Source organism: Salvelinus namaycush, chromosome 5 (genome assembly GCF_016432855.1).
Source record: "Salvelinus namaycush isolate Seneca chromosome 5, SaNama_1.0, whole genome shotgun sequence".
Taxonomy (NCBI): domain Eukaryota; kingdom Metazoa; phylum Chordata; class Actinopteri; order Salmoniformes; family Salmonidae; genus Salvelinus; species Salvelinus namaycush.
Window position 1 is genome coordinate 18,399,305 of NC_052311.1, and position 22,417 is coordinate 18,421,721.

The 22,417-nt window shown below is 39.8% G+C and overlaps 1 protein-coding gene across 1 annotated transcript in view; it reads left to right on the forward strand.

Moving 5' to 3' along the window:
• The first annotated feature begins 1,002 nt into the window (after positions 1-1,002).
• The window catches only part of LOC120046955 (annexin A5-like), a 34,374-nt gene continuing 12,959 nt past the window's right edge, over positions 1,003-22,417 (forward strand). The window contains exons 1-3 of the mRNA XM_038992507.1: positions 1,003-1,281; positions 19,504-19,591; positions 21,270-21,364. Coding sequence (XP_038848435.1) covers positions 1,003-1,281; positions 19,504-19,591; positions 21,270-21,364 — 462 coding nt within the window. The remainder of the gene's footprint in view (positions 1,282-19,503; positions 19,592-21,269; positions 21,365-22,417) is intronic.

Consider the following 22,417-nt stretch of genomic DNA (forward strand, 5'->3'; position numbering starts at 1 on the left):
TGGAGAAAAGTAAGAGGTCTAGGCTTGGTGAGTTGGGACAAGACAAGAAATGGGTCACTGTAAAATGAATAACTTATATTCTTCAATATATCATTAATTGAATTAACCATGCATTTTTAGGTAATACATATGAACTCCAATCCACCTTGAGAAAGACGTTTAAGTGTGTATTTGAGGGAATAGCTGAACAAGGAAACCCAACACTTCTCAATAAGATCTACACCACAGAGGGTGGAAGTGGAGAGGTCAATCATGAACATGAGGTGAGACAGGTTGAGGCACGATCCAGGATACCAGCGACATGAGACGCCTATCAAATGCAACGACGTCTTTAAAATCTTACCTGGTCAAGACAAACCTATCAGAACTGTGCTAACAAAGGGAGGTGCTGGCATTGGAAAAACTGTTTCTGTGAAGAAGTTCATCCTGGACTGGGCTGACGGAAAAGTGAATCAGAATATCCACTTCATGTTTCCGCTTCCCTTTCGAGAGCTGAATTTGATGGAGAGGGGGAAAAGTGCTTTACTGAACTTCTTGATCGTTTTGTCCCAGAGACAAAATAATTTGGTCTCTCCAACAATGAAACATGCAAAGTTCTGTTCATTTTTTATGGTCTGGATGAGTGCAAACTTCCTCTAGACTTCAGGAACATTGAGAGCTGTTGTGATGTCACAGAGACAAATTTTGCGGATGTGCTGCTAACAAATCTCATCAAGGGGAATCTGCTTCCCTCTGCTCTCCTCTGGATAACTTCCAGACCTGCAGCAGAGAATCAGATCCCCCCCTGAGTGTGTTGACTAGTTCATCGAGGTGTGAGGGTTCAATGACCCACAGAAGGAGGAATACCTCAGAAGAAGAATCAATGACGAGAACCCGGCCAGGAAAGTCATCTCACACATAAAGACATCAAGGAGCCTCCACATCATGCTCCACATACCAGTCTTCTGCTAGATTTCAGACACAGTTCTAAAGAGACTGTTGGGTGAAACAGAGGGTGGAGAGATGCCCAAGATCCTGATTCAGATGTACGAACCCTTCATGGCGTTTCAGATCAAACAGAAAAATCAGAAGTACCATGGAGATCATGACAGGGATCCAGGCTTGGATAAAGAGATTATAATGTCACTGGGAAAACTGCCCTTTAAACAGCTGGAAAAGGACCATCTGATCTTCTATGAGGAAGACCTGAGAGAGTGTGGGATTGATGTCACAGAAGCATCCGTGTACGCAGGAGTGTGCACACACATCTTTAGAGAGGAGTGTGGGCTGCACCAGAGGAAGGTGTACTGCTTTGTGCATCCAATAGTTTCTTGTTGCATTATATGTGTTTCTCACATTCCAGGACAGCACTGAAAATCACTTACAATCAACTTAAACAAGAGTGTTGTGGATAAATATGAGACTTCCTGTGCAAGAATGGGCATCTAGACCTGTTCCTCGGCTTCCTTCTGGGCTTGTCATTGGAGTCCAATCAAACTCACTTACAAGGCCTACTAACAAAACAAGAAAGCAAATCAAAGATCAATGGGGAAACATTAAAAAGAAAATCAGGAAGAATCCCTCTCCAGAGAGGTGCATCAATCTGTTCCGTCTGAATGAGCTGAATGACCATTCTCTTGTAGAGAAGATCCAAAGCTACCTGGGATCAGGAAGTCTCTCAGAAACCAAGCTCTCATCTAAACAATGGCCTGCTCTAGTCTTTGTGTGGCTGACTTCAGAAGAGGAGCAGAATGTGTTTGACCGGAGGAAATACTCCAGATCAGAGAAGGGTCTTCTGAAGCTGCTTCCCGTGGTCAAAGCCTCTAAGACAGCCCTATTAATACTCTGATAAAAACCATTCCCAAACAACAGCTATTTATTTACTGTCTGTGACTCACATAGTTTTGGTAAAAATGACAGAATATATGATCTTACACAGCAAATTTCCCAGTGTTACCTAGTGTTGATTTTTCAGTCTAGCATTTCTGTGTTGATTCAGGAGTTAAATTATTAACACTGTAAAATAAGTTATTAACACCCTAGTTATTGTGTTAATAACCAGAGTTGAGTGTGAGAGTGGGATTGTGTCAGTTTTACTCTGTAGAGAGCAAAACATTTCCATCAAAATAACGCCCATCACTATCACATTTCCCAGCATGCTCTACTGCAGGTAGATGTTTTAGTATTGTTTTTAATATCTGTGTTTTTGCATATACATTGATTAATCGTATGCTACACAAAGATAATTAACACCTTTTTCTAAACTAATCCAATCAGATAGTGAGATAGTTTTATTGCACCTGTTACTGAAAGGGTTGTTCCAGTTTAAATGGTTTAGGTAGTCTCCTTTAACAAGCACAGGTTGTGGGTGAATAAGAATTCCATCTGTTGAATATCCTACCTCTAGCTTGATTCCAATAGGAATTACATATCATTTTGTCAAGCCAGCATAATGTGACTTGTAGGCCTGATGTGAACTGTAAACCAGGAGCTTCAGGCCACTGTGTTAGCGTAAAACGAGGCCCCCAGAGTAAGGCCTTATGATATACAGCACCAATCAAAAGTCTGGACACACCTATTAATTCCAGGGTTTTTCTCTATTTGTACTATTTTCTACATTGTAGAATAATAGTGAAGACATCAAATCTAAGAAATAAAACATATGGAATCATGTAGTAACCAAAAAAGTGTTAAACAAATATTTTAAAGTGTCAAAATATATTTTATATTTGAGATTCTTCAAAGTAGCCACCCTTTGCCTTGATGACAGCTTTGCATACTCTTAGCATTCACTCAACCAGCTTCATGTAGTAGTCACCTGGAATGCATTTCAATTAACAGGTGTGCCTTGTTAAAAGTTAATTTGTGGAATTTCTTTCCTTCTTAATGCGTTTGAGCCAATCAGTTGGGTTGTGACAAGGTAGAGATGGTATACAGAAGATAACCCTATTTGGTAAAACCCAAGTCCATATTATGTCAAGAACAGCTCAAATAAGCAAAGAGAAACAACAGTCCATCATTACTTTAAGACATGAAGGTCAGTTAATACGGAAAATGCCAGGAACTTTTAAAGTTTCTTCAAGTGCAGTTGCAAAAACAATCAAGCGCAATGATGAAATTGGCTCTCATGAGGACCGCCACAGCAAAGGAAGACCCAGAGTTACCTCTGCTGCAGAGGATAAGTTCATTAGAGTTACCAGCCTCAGAAATTGAAGCCAAAATAAATGCTTCAGAGTTCAACAGACACAACATCAACTGAATGAGGCCTTCATGGTCGAATTGCTGCAAAGAAACTACTACTAAAGGACACCAATAATAAGAAGAGACTTGCTTGGGCCAAGAAACACGAGCAATGGATATTAGACCGGTGGAAATCTGTCCTTTGGTCTGATGAGTCCAAATTTGAGATTTTTGGTTCCAACCGCTGTGTCTTTGTGAGACGCAGAGTAGGTGAACGGATGATCTCCGCATGTGTGGTTCCCACCGTGAAGCATGGAGGAGGTGTGGGGGTGCTTTGCTGGTGACACTGTCAGTGATTTATTTCGAATTCAAGGCACAATTAACCAGCATGGCAACCCAAGCATTCTGCAGCGATATGCCATTCCAATATGGTTTGTAGGACGATCATTTGTTTTTCAACTGGACAATGACCCAACACACCTCCAGGCTGTGTAAGGGCTATTTGACCAAGAAGCAGAGTGATTGAGTGCTGCATCAGCTGACCTGGCCTCCACAATTTTTTGGTTACTACATGATTCCATGTGTTATTTCATAGTTTTGATGTCTTCACTATTATTCAACAATGTAGAAAATAGTCAAATAAAGAAAAACCTTTCAATGATATGTCCAAACTTTTGACTTGTACTGTATGTAATTTGTCATAAAGAGTTTAATGACAACATTCACCTAGTGAATGCCACAGGACTGAAAATGAATGAATTCAACAACCATCTCTCTGTCACTAGCAAATACAGTCAAATACAGTCAACTCTACAATTCACTTGAAAAAGCAAGGCACGCTAGGAAATATTCAAATTAGACTTTACACCATACAGTGTTAAAACAACGCCCAAAAACAAGTTACTGTAAAAGTACTGGGGTTAATTTCCTAACACTGAGAAGGTGTAACAGCATCAGCACCAATGACTGTATATTAATGGACAAAGCCATCGATCACGTGACACCATTCATTCCTATGTCAAGACTCAAAAGCGCATTTGAAGCCAAGGAAGTTGGTTAAGATGGTGTCTCATGAAGACATAACTTGCGCAGTTTGAGCTACTCCAGGAAGTGACGTTGCAGGCTACTGTAGCTCAGTACTGCCCCCACTCATTGAGTATCTCAAATTGAAGGCTGACCGGGGTACATTAGCAAGAAAATAATTCTTATAACTTATTCTGTGTGCAATTTAAAAATATTTGGTTCAAGGACATAAAGCTGGTGTAATAGAAGCAATGATTGTCTTCGAAAAATGTGTTTATTTACACGAAGATTGCCATTTTCCCATTCACTATAATGGGGGATCCTGTTTTCTGAAAATAATGCCTGCAGTACTGAGGTCAGCCTTGAACTGCATGGCTTCAATGAGATGGTGCAGTCGTTCTCCCCTGGTCAGCACTAAGCACAGTATTAATTTAGTACTGAAAAGTGTAGACCTGGATAGACACTGGAACAGTGTTAAATTGATTCAAGTGTTTACGTTTAGTAAAAACATATTTCATCTTTTATGTACTGTTTTGATTATCTTTTATCCATCTAAAGTTAATTGACTAATTGTTATTGGATACCAGTTTTTGTTTTATAAACAATTGTCATGAAATATTTTGTATTTTTTTAATGAAAATGTTGTTAGATCCATGTTGAGTCTACAACACCCTTGCTGTGACCATATTGTTGATACACCATGGCATATTTTGCATAAATGTACATGTAAACAATGTTATTTCTGAGATTTTATATTTAACTTGGTTTCAGTTGTTTGTAAATACCACAGTGTATTAAAGATATTCTGATTGTTGAATGATTGTCAGATAGATTGTCAGTTACATTGCCACATATCAATTCTCCTGCTTTCATCAGTTACAAAGAATTCTGTTTGTAAAGGAATAAAATTAGCTGATGAAGGCATACCAGAACATGTTAGTTTTATTAACGAAGACTTTATTTTTTAAATGTTTTCACCCCCCATTTTGTGATTACGATCTTGTCTCATGGCTGCAACTCCCCAAAGGGCTCGAGAGAGGCTGTAGTGACGCCGCAACACTGCGATGCACTGCCTTAGACTGCTGTGCCACTCGGGAGGCAGAATACTTACTTTTTTAAACAAACTTCTGTTTTCCTAAACCATGAATTTGGCCTGACTGGCATTATCTCAATAAACGCAGTGAATAATAACACATCCAATGCAAGTACCCGGATATTTCTACAGTATCTCAAACACAAGCAGAGCAAACACAGGGGAAAGCTGGGGGAAATGATTTTCCATTAACATTCACTTATTTAACATTCCTCCATCTCTGAAATATAAACATACTGTAGAGGACCCATGTTTTCTCAGACCTAGGTCAAGTACATACCGACATGTCACTTCAAAATCCTAGAAAATATTTAGAGGTGTGCAGCTCTTGATTTAGCTTAGAGTTTTCACTTTTGGGACTATTCTATATGTGCATTTTTGTATTGCTACTCTATTGTACCGGGAAAACTAAATGACAAAGTATTTGATGTGTATCAGACCCAGGTCTGGTGAGGTGGTTGAGAAGTGGTTTAGTCCTTGTGAGGTACTGTAAATGCAGCCTCAATCCACCTAATGGTGCTTCCAGGTAATGGAACATAAGGTTGGAATGGGATAGTTGGGACGTGGGTGAAATAAAGTCTCTGATGCCTGAAAGCCCCAATTATAGCCTATTTAGGGAAATTCTAGGCTGAAATTCAAACGGGTGGTAAAAGATCTCTATTGGATCCCTCATTGTCACAACAGTCTCTCTTACTGTCTCTCTTGTCCATGTGTTAGTGTTGTAATGTATCATCCGTATACTACGTTGTAAAAACACCAGAATGCATTAGGTCATGATCCCCCATTTGGTTGACTGCTGCTGAAATAGGACACTTTATTTGGCCAGCCGAGTAGTACAGTTAGGCCATCCCCACACACTACACTGCTGTTGTTGAGGGGTGGAGTAGAGAAGTTTCAATGCCCATAACATCTTCATAGCCCACGGTATCTTTACAGAACTGTCTATTCTAAGAGGTTAGAAAGCAAGACATCTTTGGTAAGATACCTTTGAGTTTTTTTCTCTTCATATTGCAATGTTTTTGTGAATTATATGAGACAAGACAGAAAATCATTAGTATATTTAATATAAAAAAAATTGTATTTGATATCCTATGCTCAATTAATTTTTCTTATGAATTACCATGTTTTTCTACAAAATTCGAAGACTATCTGTTGGTGGAAATTTGTGTTCTATGAAGAGTGACTCATGAAATTGTAAATTATGATTTACCAACCTGTTATGCTTACACAATTGCTTTTTCAGATTTGACCAATTCTACTTAGTCTCATCAACAAGTTATATCTTATGGTAAGTGTTTTTGTTTGCTTACTGTTGTGTTAGTTCAAAGTATTGCAAATACATCAGTGAAATGGACCACACAAGTTCAGGTTGACTTGGGATCGTTATCCAATGATGGCCACTTTTGGCCAGGGTTCTTCATTAGCTACATAATGTACCGATGGACACTTTTGGCCATGTTTCTCCAGTAGCTACATAAATCAAATTTTATTTGTCACATACACATGGTTAGCAGATGTTAATGCGAGTGTAGCGAAATGCTTGTGCTTCTAGTTCCAACAATGCAGTAATAACCAACAAGTAATCTAACCTAACAATTCCACAACTACTACCTTATACACACAAGTGTAAAGGGATAAAGAATATGTACATAAAGATATATGAATGAGTGATGGTACAGAACGGCATAGGCAAGATGCAGTAGATGGTATAGAGTACTGTATATACATATGAGATGAGTAATGTAGGGTATGTAAACATAAAGTGGCATAGTTTAAAGTGGCTAGTGATACATGTATTACATAAAGATGGCAAGATGCAGTAGATGATATAGAGTACAGTATACACATATACATATGAGATGAGTAATGTAGGGTATGTAAACATTATATTAAGTGGCATTGTTTAAAGTGGCTAGTGGTACATTTTTACATAATTTCCATCAATTCCCATTATTAAAGTGGCTGGAGTTGAGTCAGTATGTTGGCAGCGGCCACTAAATGTTAGTGGTGGCTGTTTAACAGTCTGATGGCCTTGAGATAGAAGCTGTTTTTCAGCCTCTCGGTCCCTGCTTTGATGCACCTGTACTGACCTCGCCTTCTGGATGATAGCGGGGTGAACAGGCAGTGGCTTGGGTGGTTGTTGTCCTTGATGATCTTTATGGCCTTCCTGTGACATCGGGTGGTGTAGGTGTCCTGGAGGGCAGGTAGTTTGCCCCCGGTGATGCGTTGTGCAGACCTCACTACCCTCTGGAGAGCCTTACGGTTGTGGGCGGAGCAGTTGCCGTACCAGGCGGTGATACAGCCCGACAGGATGCTCTCGATTGTGCATCTGTAGAAGTTTGTGAGTGCTTTTGGTGACAAGCCGAATTTCTTCAGCCTCCTGAGGTTGCTGCGCCTTCTTCACAACGCTGTCTGTGTGGGTGGACCAATTCAGTTTGTCCGTGATGTGTACACCGAGGAACTTAAAACTTTCCACCTTCTCCACTACTGTCCCGTTGATGTGGATAGGGGGGTGCTCCCTCTGCTGTTTCCTGAAGTCCACAATCATCTCCTTTGTTTTGTTGACGTTGAGTGTGAGGTTATTTTCCTGACACCACACTCCGAAGGCCCTCACCTCCTCCCTGTAGGCCATCTCGTCGTTGTTGGTAATCAAGCCTACCACTGTAGTGTCGTCCGCAAACTTGATGATTGAGTTGGAGGCGTGCATGGCCACGCAGTCGTGGGTGAACAGGGAGTACAGGAGAGGGCTCAGAACGCACCCTTGTGGGGCCCCAGTGTTGAGGATCAGCGGGGTGGAGATGTTGTTACCTGCCCTCACCACCTGGGGGCGGCCCGTCAGGAAGTCCAGGACCCAGTTGCACAGGGCGGGGTCGAGACCCAGGGTCTCGAGCTTGATGACGAGTTTGGAGGGTACTATGGTGTTAAATGCTGAGCTGTAGTCGATGAACAGCATTCTCACATAGGTATTCCTCTTGTCCAGATGGGTTAGGGCAGTGTGCAGTGTGGTTGCGATTGCGTCGTCTGTGGACCTATTGGGTCGGTAAGCAAATTGGAGTGGGTCTAGGGTGTCAGGTAGGGTGGAGGTGATATGGTCCTTGACTAGTCTCAAAGCACTTCATGATAACGGAAGTGAGTGCTACGGGGCGGTAGTCGTTTAGCTCAGTTACCTTAGCTTTCTTGGGAACAGGAACAATGGTGGCCCTCTTGAAGCATGTGGGAACAGCAGACTGGGATAAGGATTGATTGAATATGTCCTTAAACACACCAGCCAGCTGGTCTGCGCATGCTCTGAGGACGCGGCTGGGAATGCCGTCTGGGCCTGCAGCCTTGCGAGGGTTAACACGTTTAAATGTTTTACTCACCTCGGCTGCAGTGAAGGAGAGCCCGCAGGTTTTGGTAGCGGGCCGTGTCAGTGGCACTGTGTTGTCCTCAAAGCGAGCAAAAAAGTTATTTAGCCTGTCTGGGAGCAAGACATCCTGGTCAGCGACGGGGCTGGTTTTCTTTTTGTAATCCGTGATTGACTGTAGACCCTGCCACATACCTCTTGTGTCTGAGCTGTTGAATTGCGACTCTACTTTGTCTCTATACTGGGACTTAGCTTGTTTGATTGCCTTGCGGAGAGAATAGCTATACTATTTGTATTCGGTCATGTTTCCGGTCACCTTGCCCTGGTTAAAAGCAGTGGTTCGCGCTTTCAGTTTCACGCGAATGCTGCCATCAATCCACGGTTTCTGGTTTGGGAATGTTTTAATCGTTGCTGTGGGTACGACATCGTCAATGCACTTTCTAATGAACTCGCTCACCGAATCAGCGTATTCGTCAATATTGTTGTTGGACGCAATGCGGAACATATCCCAATCCACGTGATCGAAGCAGTCTTGAAGCGTGGAATCAGATTGGTCGGACCAGCATTGAACAGACCTGAGCGAGGGAGCTTGTTGTTTTAGTTTCTGTTTGTAGGCTGGAAGCAGCAAAATGGAGTCGTGGTCAGCTTTTCCGAAAGGAGGGCGGGGGAGGGCCTTATATGCGTTGCGGAAGTTAGTATAACAATGATCCAAGGTTTTACCAGCCCTGGTAGCACAATCGATATGCTGATAGAATTTAGGGAGTTTTGTTTTCAGATTAGCCTTGTTAAAATCCCCAGCTACGATGAATGCAGCCTCAGGGTGTGTGGTTTCCAGTTTACAAAGAGTCAGATAAAGTTCGTTCAGGGCCATCGATGTGTCTGCTTGGGGGGGAATATATACGGCTGTGATTATGATCGAAGAGAATTCCCTTGGTAGATAATGCGGTCGACATTTGATTGTGAGGAATTCTAGATCAGGTGAACAGAATGACTTGAGTTCCTGTATGTTGTTATGATCACACCACGTCTCGTTAATCATAAGGCATACACCCCCGCCCCTCTTCTTACCAGAAAGATGTTTGTTTCTGTCGGCGCGATGCGTGAAGAAACCAGCTGGCTGCACCGACTCCGTTAGCGTCTCTTGAGTGAGCCATGTTTCCGTGAAGCAGAGAACGTTACAATCTCTGATGTCTCTCTGGAATGTTACCCTTGCTCGGATTTCATCAACCTTATTGTCAAGAGACTGGACATTGGCGAGTAGTATGCTAGGGAGTGGAGCGCGATGTGCCCGTCTCCGAAGCCTGACCAGGAGACCGCTTCGTTTGCCCCTTTTACGGCGTCACTTAGGGTCGCCGGCTGGGATCAGATCCATTGTATTGGGTGGAAGGCAAAACACTGGATCCGCTTCGGGAAAGTCATATTCCTGGTTGTAACGATGGTGAGTTGACGTTGCTCTTATATTCAGTAGTTCCTCCCGACTGTATGTAATGAAACCTAAGATTACCTGGGGCACCAATGTAAGGAATAACACATAAAAAACAAAATACTGCATATTTTCTTAGGAACGCGAAGCGAGGCGGCCATCTCGGTCGGCGCCGGAAGTCAACCTACATAATGTATTGATCAGTGGAGGCTGCTGAGGGGAGGACGGCTCATAATAATGACTGGAACGGAGCAAATGGAAAGGCATCAAACCATGTGTTTAATGTATTTGATACCATTACCACGAGCCCGTCCTCCATAATTAAGGTACCACCAACCTCTTGTGGTAACGATGGCTACTTTTGGCCAGGGTTCTCTAGTAGCTACATAATGTACCGATGGCCACTTTTGGTTCTTCAGTAGCTAGCTACATGATGTACTGGCCAGGGTTCTTCAGTAGCTAGCTATATAATGTACTGGCCAGGGTTCTTCAGTAGCTACATGAAGGCCACTTTTGGACAGGGTTCTTCAGTAGCTACATGAAGGCCACTTTTGGACAGGGTTCTTCAGTAGCTAGCTACATAATGTACTGGCCAGGGTTCTTCAGTAGCTAGCTACATAATGTTTTGGCCAGGGTTCTTCAGTAGCTAGCTACATAATGTACTGCCCAGGGTTCTTCAGTAGCTAGCTACATAATGTTCTGGCCAGGGTTCTTCAGTAGCTAGCTACATAATGTACTGGCCAGGGTTCTTCAGTAGCTAGCTACGTAATGTACTGGCCAGGGTTCTTCAGTAGCTAGCTACGTAATGTACTGGCCAGGGTTCTTCAGTAGCTAGCTACATAATGTTCTGGCCAGGGTTCTTCAGTAGCTAGCTACATAATGTACTGGCCAGAGTTATTCAGTAGCTAGCTACATAATGTACTGGCCAGGGTTCTTCAGGAGCTACATGAAGGCCACTTTTGGACAGGGTTCTTCAGTAGTTAGCTACATAATGTACTGGCCAGGGTTCTTCAGTAGCTAGCTACATAATGTTTTGGCCAGGGTTCTTCAGTAGCTAGCTACATAATGTACTGGCCAGGGTTCTTCAGTAACTAGCTACATAATGTTTTGGCCAGGGTTCTTCAGTAGCTAGCTACATAATGTACTGGCCAGGGTTCTTCAGTAGCTAGCTACGTAATGTTCTGGCCAGGGTTCTTCAGTAGCTAGCTACGTAATTTACTGGCCAGGGTTATTCAGTAGCTAGCTGCTGTACTGGCAAGGGTTCTTCAATAGCTACATAATGTACTGAAGAAAAAGCTAATAACCTAATAACCTAATAAGCATATTATTTCCAATTAAGAACATCTCATTTCATTTCAAACTTCAAGATGTTCACTCTATGGAGATTGACTCATTAAAAGTGCAATATGACAGCAAACATCTCCCCTGCTGTGGCATCAAGTATTAACTTGTTCACCCAGTTCACTTCTTTGATTTGATTGTAGAGGTCTTCTTCAGCTCGTTATGAATATTTCTAACTATTTGATTAGATGATTAAAAAGACAGAGGTCCACTTACATATAATGGTGGTTAATTTGTATAGTTTTTTTTATACCATAAGCATGGTAACATGGATAGGGTGGGTCTAACCCCACCCACCTAGGACAGGGTTTCATCGAGGGAGACCTGACTTGAAAACCCCTAGGTAGTCAGGTAGACTATGTTAACTGATGGGGCGCTAGCTCCGCTGTAAATACAAATAGCAGATGCATTGAGTTATACATGAATCACTGATTCTTTGTATTATTACTTGAATGAAGTTAAGGGAGAGCTTTTCTTTTTTTTACTTAGGACAGTAGTCAGTCAACATGTCTCTTCTTCTGGCAATTCTACTAATTTCATTTAATTCATCCTTTCTCAAACCTTTGAGGTCATTATGACCCATGTGAACTTGAGTGTAGATGCATAGATGCAGTAAAGAGGTCACTAGAATGCAGACCGTGGGGAATAGAAGAAGGATGCAGGATTGGTGCACATTCAACAAATCTGATCTAACAAAGTGGATATTCGTCAAATCCGTCATGATTGATGTATTGTAACAAGCCCAGTGTGGTTACTAAAGTCTGATTTGGATACATTTGGCTGCATAACATTTAGAAGTAGTCCCTTTTCAGGTTTAGAAGAAATGACTTCTAAATGCTAACTCCCGTTCATATAAGATGGTAGCATAGAGAAATCGGTGGTGTTAGTAAAAGTCATTTTTAACTGTAATGCAGTTGATTAGTGAAAATGAAATTAACATGTATTGGTTGACATCCATACAAGCATTATACTCCAATTTTTACCTCAACATAGTGTAAAATACACAAATAAACAATAGCCTAAATCTAGGCTAATGTTGCTGGGGGGGCAATGAGGAGATTTGGGATCTTTCCCCCACGGAATCTTTCCCTCACGTGTTTCCATTGTTTTGGTCAAGTTCCATTGACCTCTTTACCGCATCTTATTTTAATATTTTTTATTTATCCGTTATTTTACCAGGTAAGTTGACTGAGAACACGTTCTCATTTACGGCAACAACCTGTGGAATAGTTACAGGGGAGAGGAGGGGGATGAATGAGCCAATTGTAAACTGGGGATTATTAGGTGACCGTGATGGTTTGAGGGCCAGATTGGGATTTAGCCAGGACACCAGGGTTAACACCCCTACTCTTACAATACGTGCCATGGGATCTTTAATGACCTCAGAGAGTCAGGACACCCGTTTAACATCCCATCCAAAAGACAGCACACTACACAGGGAAGTGTCCCCAATCACTGCCCTGGGATATTTTTTAGACCAGAGGAAAGAGTGCCTCCTACTGGCCCTCCAACACTACTTCCAGCAGCACCTGGTCTCCCATCAATGATGGCCAGGACCAACCATGCTTAGCTTCAGAAGTAAGCCAGCAGTGGTATACAGGGTGATATGCCGGGTGGTATGCTGCTGGCATCTATGGGAGAGTTCCTCAGATCATAATCAAATGAAGATTGTCTTCCCATTAGCTTTCATTTCTTCAAAATAATATGAATCCATCATCCTCATCAAGTTTGAAGTCACACTCGGACATTCAGAGAGGGGGTATATTATTGTGGCCCTGGTGGCACGAAATCAAAGTCGGACTGCATAGAGATGCTTGGGAACATGGTCATGACGGATGACCGTATTGTGGGTGTTTCAGGAAGAAGGTGTACATTTGACCTCCATCATCTAGGACACAGGTGTCAAACTCATTCCACGGGGGGCCGAGTGTCTGCGGGTTTTCGCGCCTCCCTTGTACTTGATTGATGAATTAACATCACTAATTAGTTAGGAACTCCCCACACCTGGTTGTCTAGGGCTTTATTGAAAGGAAAAACCAAAAACCTGCAGACACTAGGCCCTCCGTGGAATGAGTTTGACACCCCTGATCTAGGATGTGACAATGGTAAATAAATCTCTACATTTATGCTCATTTTTTGTGCGGTCTTGCAGGCCTTCTCATGCAGCTGCAACTGCAAGTACATTTGTAAATCATGACCTATCTTGAGTTGGGCTCTGGGATGGTGCAATTGTTGAGAAAGTGAGCTTATGGTTGTGTGGGGGTAAGGGCTGAATGTGTGTGGGTGTATGTGTGTATCCCACAACTGTTGCGAAGGAAGAAGTAAAAGATGTTAGGGACAATAGAGGATGATCCACAGCTATATATAATACAAATCGAGGTGAGGGCGATGGAAATGCATTTGGCAATGGATCTACTTCAATTCGGTAAATGGCACTGTGTGCTCTTTTCAAAGGATGGATCCCAGTCGGTCCAGGGCTATGGGATACAGGGGGTCGAGGGTGGTCTACCGGGCATTGGGATGACAACCCAACTCGAGATGAGGGCTTTTAGTGGGTGGAATAGTAGGGACCAATTGGAGGTTTACTTAGTAGCAATGCAAATATCATGGTACAACTATATAGACACTCAATCATTATGTTACTTTTTAATAGGACGTTTACAAACATATATTTTGATAAAAATAATTGAAAGGTGTGTCTCATTATGGTAAGTGGTGAAATAAGTATAGCCAGTTACAATTGTAATGGCTTAGCAGACAATAAGAAAAGACGATCAGTATTTACCTGGCTAAAAGAGAAGGATTATAATATCTATTGTTTACAGGAAACCCATTCAACAGTTTTAGATGAAGTTTTGTGGAAAAAGAACTGGGGGGGGCGAAATATATTTCTCCCATGGGCAAAGAAATTCAAAAGGGGTGATGGTTTTAATTAACAGTAATTTTGATCCAAATGTGCAACTTGTCCAAACAGATCCTCAAGGTAGATGGATTATTTTAAATATGTTATTGGACAATAAACAGATATGGCTTATTAACCTATACGGTCCGAATAATGATGATCCAAGCTTCTTTGACAATATATATAAGAATGTATCAACTCTACAAGCAACACTAGAATCTATTATTATAGTGGGAGATTTTTATACGGTCTTAAATACCTCTATGGACCGGAAAGGAAATCACACTACAAACTATCACCCTCAGGCACTTAAGGAAATCAGGAATGTCATGGATATATTGGAATTAGTGGATATATGGAGACTTAAATACCCTGACCTAGTGAGATATACATGGCGGAGGCTTAATCAAGCTAGTCGCCTTGACTACTTTCTTATATCATTCTCTCTGGCACCAAAAGTTAAAAAGTGTTTGATAGGGGACAGAATGCGGTCAGACCATCACATAATTGGCATATATATTACTCTTACAGAATTTCCACGTGGGCGAGGATATTGGAAATTTAATCAAAGCCTACTAGATGATAAATTGTTTAGAACTACGACAGAAGAATTTATAACTGACTTTTTTAGACATAACATAGGTACAGCAGATCCCCATATTGTATGGGACACTTTTAAGTGTGCCTTTAGAGGCCATGCAATTCAGTACTCATCTATAAAACAAAAGCAATTTAGATCAAAAGAGTCCATATTAACAAAGGAAATTGAAGGACTAACAGTACAGTTAGATAACAATAAAAACGGTACCATAGAGGCACAGAATAAGTTAGAGGAAAAACAAAAAGAAATGGAGGAACTTATTCAAGAAAGATCCAGTGTAATATATTATAAAAATAAAGCGAACAGGATGGAATATGGGGAAAAATGCACCAAATTCTTTTTCAATCTTCAATATAGAAATGCTACCAAAAAAAACGTATTAAAACTTGTTACAAATGATGGAGTCACGCATGATTCACCAAATGATATTTTGAAAGAGGAAGTAAAGTACTTTAAGAATATGTTTTCGTTTCAGGCTCCTCCATCTCCACTAACTGAAACTAATTGTATGGATTTTTTCCCTAATAATAATGTAAAATTAACATCTGTACAGAAAGACTCATGTGAAGGCCTAATTACAGAGGAGGAACTACTTGACGCAATTGGGGCCTTTAAGGATGGGAAAACTCCAGGGCTGGATGGCATACCAGTGGAAGTATACAATATTTTTTTTGATATACTCAAAGGACCATTATTAGCTTGTTTTAACCACTCCTATATAAATGATAGATTATCAGACACGCAACAAGAAGGTGTGATATCATTATTACTGAAACAGGACCCAAGTGGTATATATAAAGATCCAGTCCATTTAAAAAATTGGAGACCTCTTACACTTCAGTGTTGTGATGCAAAAATCCTAGCAAAATGCTTGGCGCATAGAATAAAAAAAGTTTTGTCAGATATTATTCATCCTAATCAGACAGGTTTTTTACATGGACGATACATTGGAGATAATATAAGGCAAGTACTGGAAACAATAGAACACTATGAAATATCGGGGACACCAGGCCTGGTTTTCATAGCTGATTTTGAAAAGGCTTTTGATAAAGTACGACTGGAGTTTATATATAAATGCCTAGAATATTTCAATTTTGGGGAATCTCTTATAAAATGGGTTAAAATTATGTATAGTAACCCTAGGTGTAAAATAGTAAATAATGGCTACATCTCAGAAAGTTTTAAACTATCTAGAGGAGTAAAACAAGGTTGTCCACTATCGGCATATCTATTTATTATTGCCATCGAAATGTTAGCTGTTAAAATTAGATCAAACATTAATATTAAGGGATTAGAAATCCAGGGCCTAAAAACTAAGGTGTCATTGTACGCTGATGATTCATGTTTTCTTTTAAAACCACAACTAGAGTCTCTCCACGGCCTCTTAGAGGATCTAGATACATTTGCTATCCTCTCTGGATTAAAACCAAATTATGATAAATGTACCATATTACGTATTGGATCACTAAAAAATACACATTTTACATTGCCATGTAGTTTACCAATTAAATGGTCTGACGGAGATGTGGACATACTCGGTATACAAATCCCAAAAGAAAGAAATGATCTCACTCCAATAAATTTTTATAGAAAGTTAGCAAAAATAGATAAGATCTTGCTACCATGGAAAGGAAAATACCTGTCTATTTGTGGGAAAATCACCCTGATTAACTCTTTAATCATATCACAGTTGACCTATTTGCTTATGGTTTTGCCTACACCTAGTGACCTGCTTTTTAAATTATATGAACAAAAAATATTCCATTTTATTTGGAACGGCAAGCCAGATAAAATTAAAAGGGCCTATTTATATAACGAATATGAATTCGGAGGGCAGAAATTATTAAATATTAAAGCGTTAGACCTCTCACTAAAGGCATCAGTCATACAAAAGTTATACTTAAATCCAAACTGGTTCTCTAGTAAATTGATAAGAATGTCTCATCCTATGTTCAAGAAGGGCCTTTTTCCCTTTATTCAGATTACACCTGCTCACTTTCGGTTGTTTGAAAAGGAAATAATCTCCAAAATATCTTTATTTTTTTAAACAAGCCTTAGAAAGTTGGTTGCAATTTCAGTTTAATCCACCTGAAAGGACGGAACAAATAGTACAACAAATATTGTGGTTAAATTCAAATATAGTAATTGATAAAAAAACTATTTATCGAAGAAATGTTTAAAAAAGGTATAATTTTTGTGAATGATATCATAAATAGGACTGGTGGAGTAATGTCACACATGCAGCTAACACAGACATATGGAAATGTCTGCTCTACCCAAAATTACAACCAATTAATTGCAGCATTACCACAAAAATGGAAGAGGCAAGTAGAAGGGGAAAAAAGTAAGGAACTTGTATGTCGGCCCTATATTAAAGAACATAAATGGTTAAAGAAAAGTGTGATAAATAAAAACATATACCAATTTAATTTAAGGACCAAAAAACTGACAGCTGTGCCATATAAATTGCAAAATAGTTGGGAAGAGATTTTTGATGTACCCATTCCATGGCACATGGTTTATGAATTGATACGCAAAACAACGCCGGATTCAAAACTTCGAATTTTTCAATTTAAATTACTGTACAAAATTCTTGCAACTAATAGAATGTTATATATATGGGGGATACAATCTTCCCAGCTCTGCAGATTCTGCTGTGAGGAGGCAGAGTCACTAGATCATTTATTTTGGTATTGTCCGTATGTAGCTCGTTTTTGGTCACAGGTCCAGGAATGGCTGAAGAATTGCAACATTTGCGTAGAACTAACGCTACAGATAGCAATACTGGGGGATTTGAAAAGCCATAGTCAATCAATCAATAATATAATAATTATTTTAGCAAAAATGTTTATTTTTAATTTACAATCCGTGGAAGCTATGAGAATAGGAAGATTCAAATCTTTTGTGAAGCATCACAGCACAGTTGAAAAATATATGGCAAATAAAAATCCGAAATGGATGATGTTGGAAGATAGATGGGAAGGGTTGAGTGGAGCTGAAGGGTGGGACTAATAACAAGATAAACAATGTAGGGCATACGGGATCTGTGAAATGTGTATAGGGGTGGAGTTTTTGTGAAATAGCACAGTTACAAGTGGAAATCAAACTGGATGGACAACAGAAATAGAGGAAGGACTAAGAACAAACAAGAGAGAACTATTATAAAGTAGACTGTGTCTGTAAAATGTGTATAAAGATGTATAAATTGAAGGTAAAAACAGAAATGTTTATCAGTTTACTCCAATTGGGGGATCGGTGGTAGGGTTTGCGGGGAATAATAATAAAGGTATATTCTTTAAAAAAGTATGTATGTCTATATAGGTATGTGTATGTATATATGTGTATATGTATGCATACGTGTATGGATATATATATTTACCCCAAAAATTATGGGGGAATGGAAATGATGCAGACGATTACATTGGAAGCAACATTCTTTCCGCAATATTAAGCTGATCCACCCCTAAAAAAAAAAAAAAAAAAAAAATGAAAATTAAAGATAAAAATAAATAGAATTAAAAAAAATAAAAAAATAAAAAAATTAATAGGTTTGAGGTCACCTATTGCCACTAAAGTAGTCTTCACCCTCTCTATCTATTCACCCATGGACTTGTAAATCCAGTCGCTCCCTTATATCAACATCTTTAATGATTAAACATAGTAGAAGAATTGAACACCTTGTGCTAATAGCCTTTCATTTGACCTGTAATGCTACAGCAAAGGACAATTGTTAACATTAGCTAACCAGCAGCATTCTCAATATGTTTTTTTTAACTAGGCTAGTCTGTTAAGAACAAATTCTTATTTACAATGATGGCCTACTCCGGCCAAACCCTAACCCGGACGATGCTGGGCCAATTGTGCACCCCCCTATGGGACTCCCAATCACGGCCGGTTGTGATGCAGCCTGGAATCGAACCAGGGTCTATGTAGCAGAATTGAACGTTCAGTTGATTCAAATTGTGTGTTTTTTCGATCAGCACATACTAGTATACTCTTGGTACTTAGACAAAGGAATGCACAACAAAGCAAATTGTGGGGACAGAGCTTTGCTGAAGAGAGGGGAAGATAATTTTCTCAAATCTCACACCTGTGCTGACATCTGACTGAGTCAGAGGTTGAAAGAGATGTTATATTGCTTTTCTCCTCAAATTATATTTTCCTCAGAGATGAAACCAAGGAGAATTTAGAGAACGATGACTCGCCATGACACAGGCTAGGGCTATCAAAGTGAGTTTGTATGTGTTTACTTCTGCGATAGCATTGATTGCTAACATGTATGAACACAGACTACATTGCAGTAGCCTAACCATCTGGAAGGGACTGATTAAAGTACAGAGTGTCTATGAAGAACTTCTCATCTTGAGAAGAACCTTCTGAAAAAGTTTCAGTTGCACAGAAGAGGTTAGCATGGAGACAGAGCTGCACAACATCCCACTAGAATCGCCCTTCTGATGCCAAGATTTCCCCTCTGCAACCAAACTTGCTAGCTAGATTATAGTTTGATTGTAAAAAACATTTTCTCCCATGTCTGTCCCACAATGACACATTTTTAGGAAATGCAGGCAATGTATTCTGTTCCCACTGTCCATCATTTGTTATTAATTTCCCACAGGCTTCCTACAGAGGCAGTGTGAAAGACTTTGTCAACTTCAATGCCAAGCAGGATGCTGAGCTCTTACACAAGGCTATGAAAGGCATAGGTAAGTTAGATGTACTTAAAGTTATAAATATAAAAATACAGCTTAAGCCATTTAGCAGACACCTTTTAAAGCATTTTACAGTACAGTGAGAGTAAACATATTAGTATATGGCCCCAAAGTGAATTGAACTCATAAACCTGGGGTTTCTATCTCCACGCGCTTTTCAACTGAGCCACAGATATAAACTCTACCAGAGAAACTGCAGTGGAATATGTATTTATACTGTAAACATTTTTGTATTAAGCTGTATTTACAGAGTATTTATTCCTTAATTACACATTTTTTGCTTAGAAAAACTGAATTAGCTGTGCAAGTGTCAGGCTGCTACTATAACTACCTGTACTTAAATATATTGTACAATAGTTTATTTTCCCCTACAATTCCCCAGGAATAATACCACTGTAATGGTATGTTTTTATGGAACTTCTTACTCTCCCTTTCAACTTCGTTTTCCTCTCAAATGACCTGAAATTCATCACAGCAGTACATATAGATATATTGTAGGATCTTAATTTGAGCCAGTTTGCTACAGCAGGAAAATAATCCTGCAGCAACAGGAAATGTGAATTATTATGTGGATTATAATTAATGGCCCTTTTTTTAGGGGTCAATACATTTTTAGTTAGGTCAAATCAAGTCTGGAAATTAAACTTTAGAAGATTTTTAAAAATTCAAATACACAAAAAGTTTTAATTTCCTGCCTAGCAGGAAAAATCTCAACAAAAGAGTAATCAAATTAAGATCTTACATCTGTAATGACCACCATAACGACAATTTCCTCCCCATATGTCATTGGTTTAAACCAATTGTCCCAGTGTTGTGATTCATTTGATGGCCTTGAACCCAAAAGACACAACGTTGTACAGAGGAAGTAAAGGGGAAGATGATCGTAAAATGGAGGCATATCTGTGAATTATAGCTTGACTTATAGTTGGAGCTCAAAATCAATCTGACTTCTGATCTTTTAACCAGATAACATTATAAGCGGTAACTTGCTTTATGGCATAATTAAGTCTGGATAACAAATCTATTTCAATGTTGCCCAGGAAATGCCATGAATTGTCTCAGCCCTGATATTAATTTGCTGTATCCCAGAGGTATTGATGCCTTTTAAAAGTATTGGTATTGATTGTTTGTGCATTGGTCCATTTGTCTCGTCATTTCCCTGGTGAGAATAGGTCTATATGTTGATCTAGTGCTTATTAAAGGGACAGTTCATCCTCCAGATGAAATTACATGGTTCTAATCTAATTTAGGTCTGTAGATTTCCTTGAATACGTATAGCGTGGTCCAGGCCAACATAGTGGTCCAGGCCAACATAGTGGTCCAGGCCAACATAGTGGTCCAGGCCAACATAGTTTGTCCATGTTTGTTCTTACCTTTCAAACCACAATGACCAAACTATCTTTATGGAATATGGACTCAGCTCAACATAGGGCATGGAAATCACTGATAAACATAGATTTTGGGGTGAATCCCTTTATTGTTGTAAACACAAACTGAATTTCTTTACTTGGTTCACTACACCATTATAAATAGACAATGTGGTAACTAACTAGTTATTCCAAACTGGTAGGGGTAGCTTGGTTTTAACGAGTTCTGCAATTCATGATCAAGACATGTTCTCATGTCACTGATTTAAGATGAATTACTGTAAGTTTGTCATCATGTTTGACAGGCACTTATGAGGACACCATTCTCATGCTCTTGGCATCGCGCAGCAACAATCAACGGCAGGAAATTAAGGTGGAGTACAAGAAGGCCCACGGAAAGGTGAGACAGGAATCTTACAGGTCTGATTTAAGCCTACAGGTCATGTCACCAACCCCATCACTCATCAGCCAAAACAAGGGTTACCTAAGGGAAAACAGTATGCCATTTTTTCTACTGTTACTGAATAAGAGTAGAGCATATGCACACCCAATGGCCTTGTGCAGGATATCCAAGTATGAATTTCAATAAGAAGAATCCATCCACATACTGCCAAAATGCTTTACTGTTATTCTCAGATATGGGGTTTATTAGTAGGGGCAGATTGGCATGACGGTATTGCCATTGCGCAGATGTCACGTAGCCAGCAGCACTGGGACTGGGAGAGGTTTGTGACTTATCCGTAATGAATAGCATCCGTCCAATACCTACAGTATAGGCCCTCATGAGAGTTCGGAAATATTATCCACCCACACATGCCATAAATTGCTTTACCTGCCACCCACCTACCTACCCACCCACAATCTCTCCATCCACACATATCCCTCCTCCCCCTCTTTGTCAGTCTCACTTTCAAATTGTTCTTTATTCATCCACCCCTCTCTTTTGCTCTCTCTTTCTCTGGCCTCTGCTTGTTCAGATCGGCACTTCAAAAATACCCAAATCTATGATAAACAGCTGATAAAAATCTATTTCGATATACACTTCTGTGAGTAATGTGTTGAATTGTCTGGTGGCTTAACATAAGAGGAAAGCCAACAATAAATGTAGTTATCAGGGTGTCTGATAACTCTCGCTCTCTCTCCAGTATACTGTATGTATTAGGAGTGACTCAACTCATGTTTTTTATTGTCAATACTAATAAATTGAACTCTCGCTCATAAACCAAGTGTTTTACACTTCTTAGTGCACGTTATCAAAACACCCGTTAATCATTCAAATGCATTGATTGAGGTAGGGATTTCTGCTCTGTTATTCTTTGTGTTTTCATTTTACTTTAAACAAACACTTCTTCCATTGTCAAAGTTATCAGAATATTAATCATACATTTTTAAAATAATTTTAATAAATTGATTGAGGTAAGGAATTCAGCTTAAATATGTTTTGGTTTGTTTT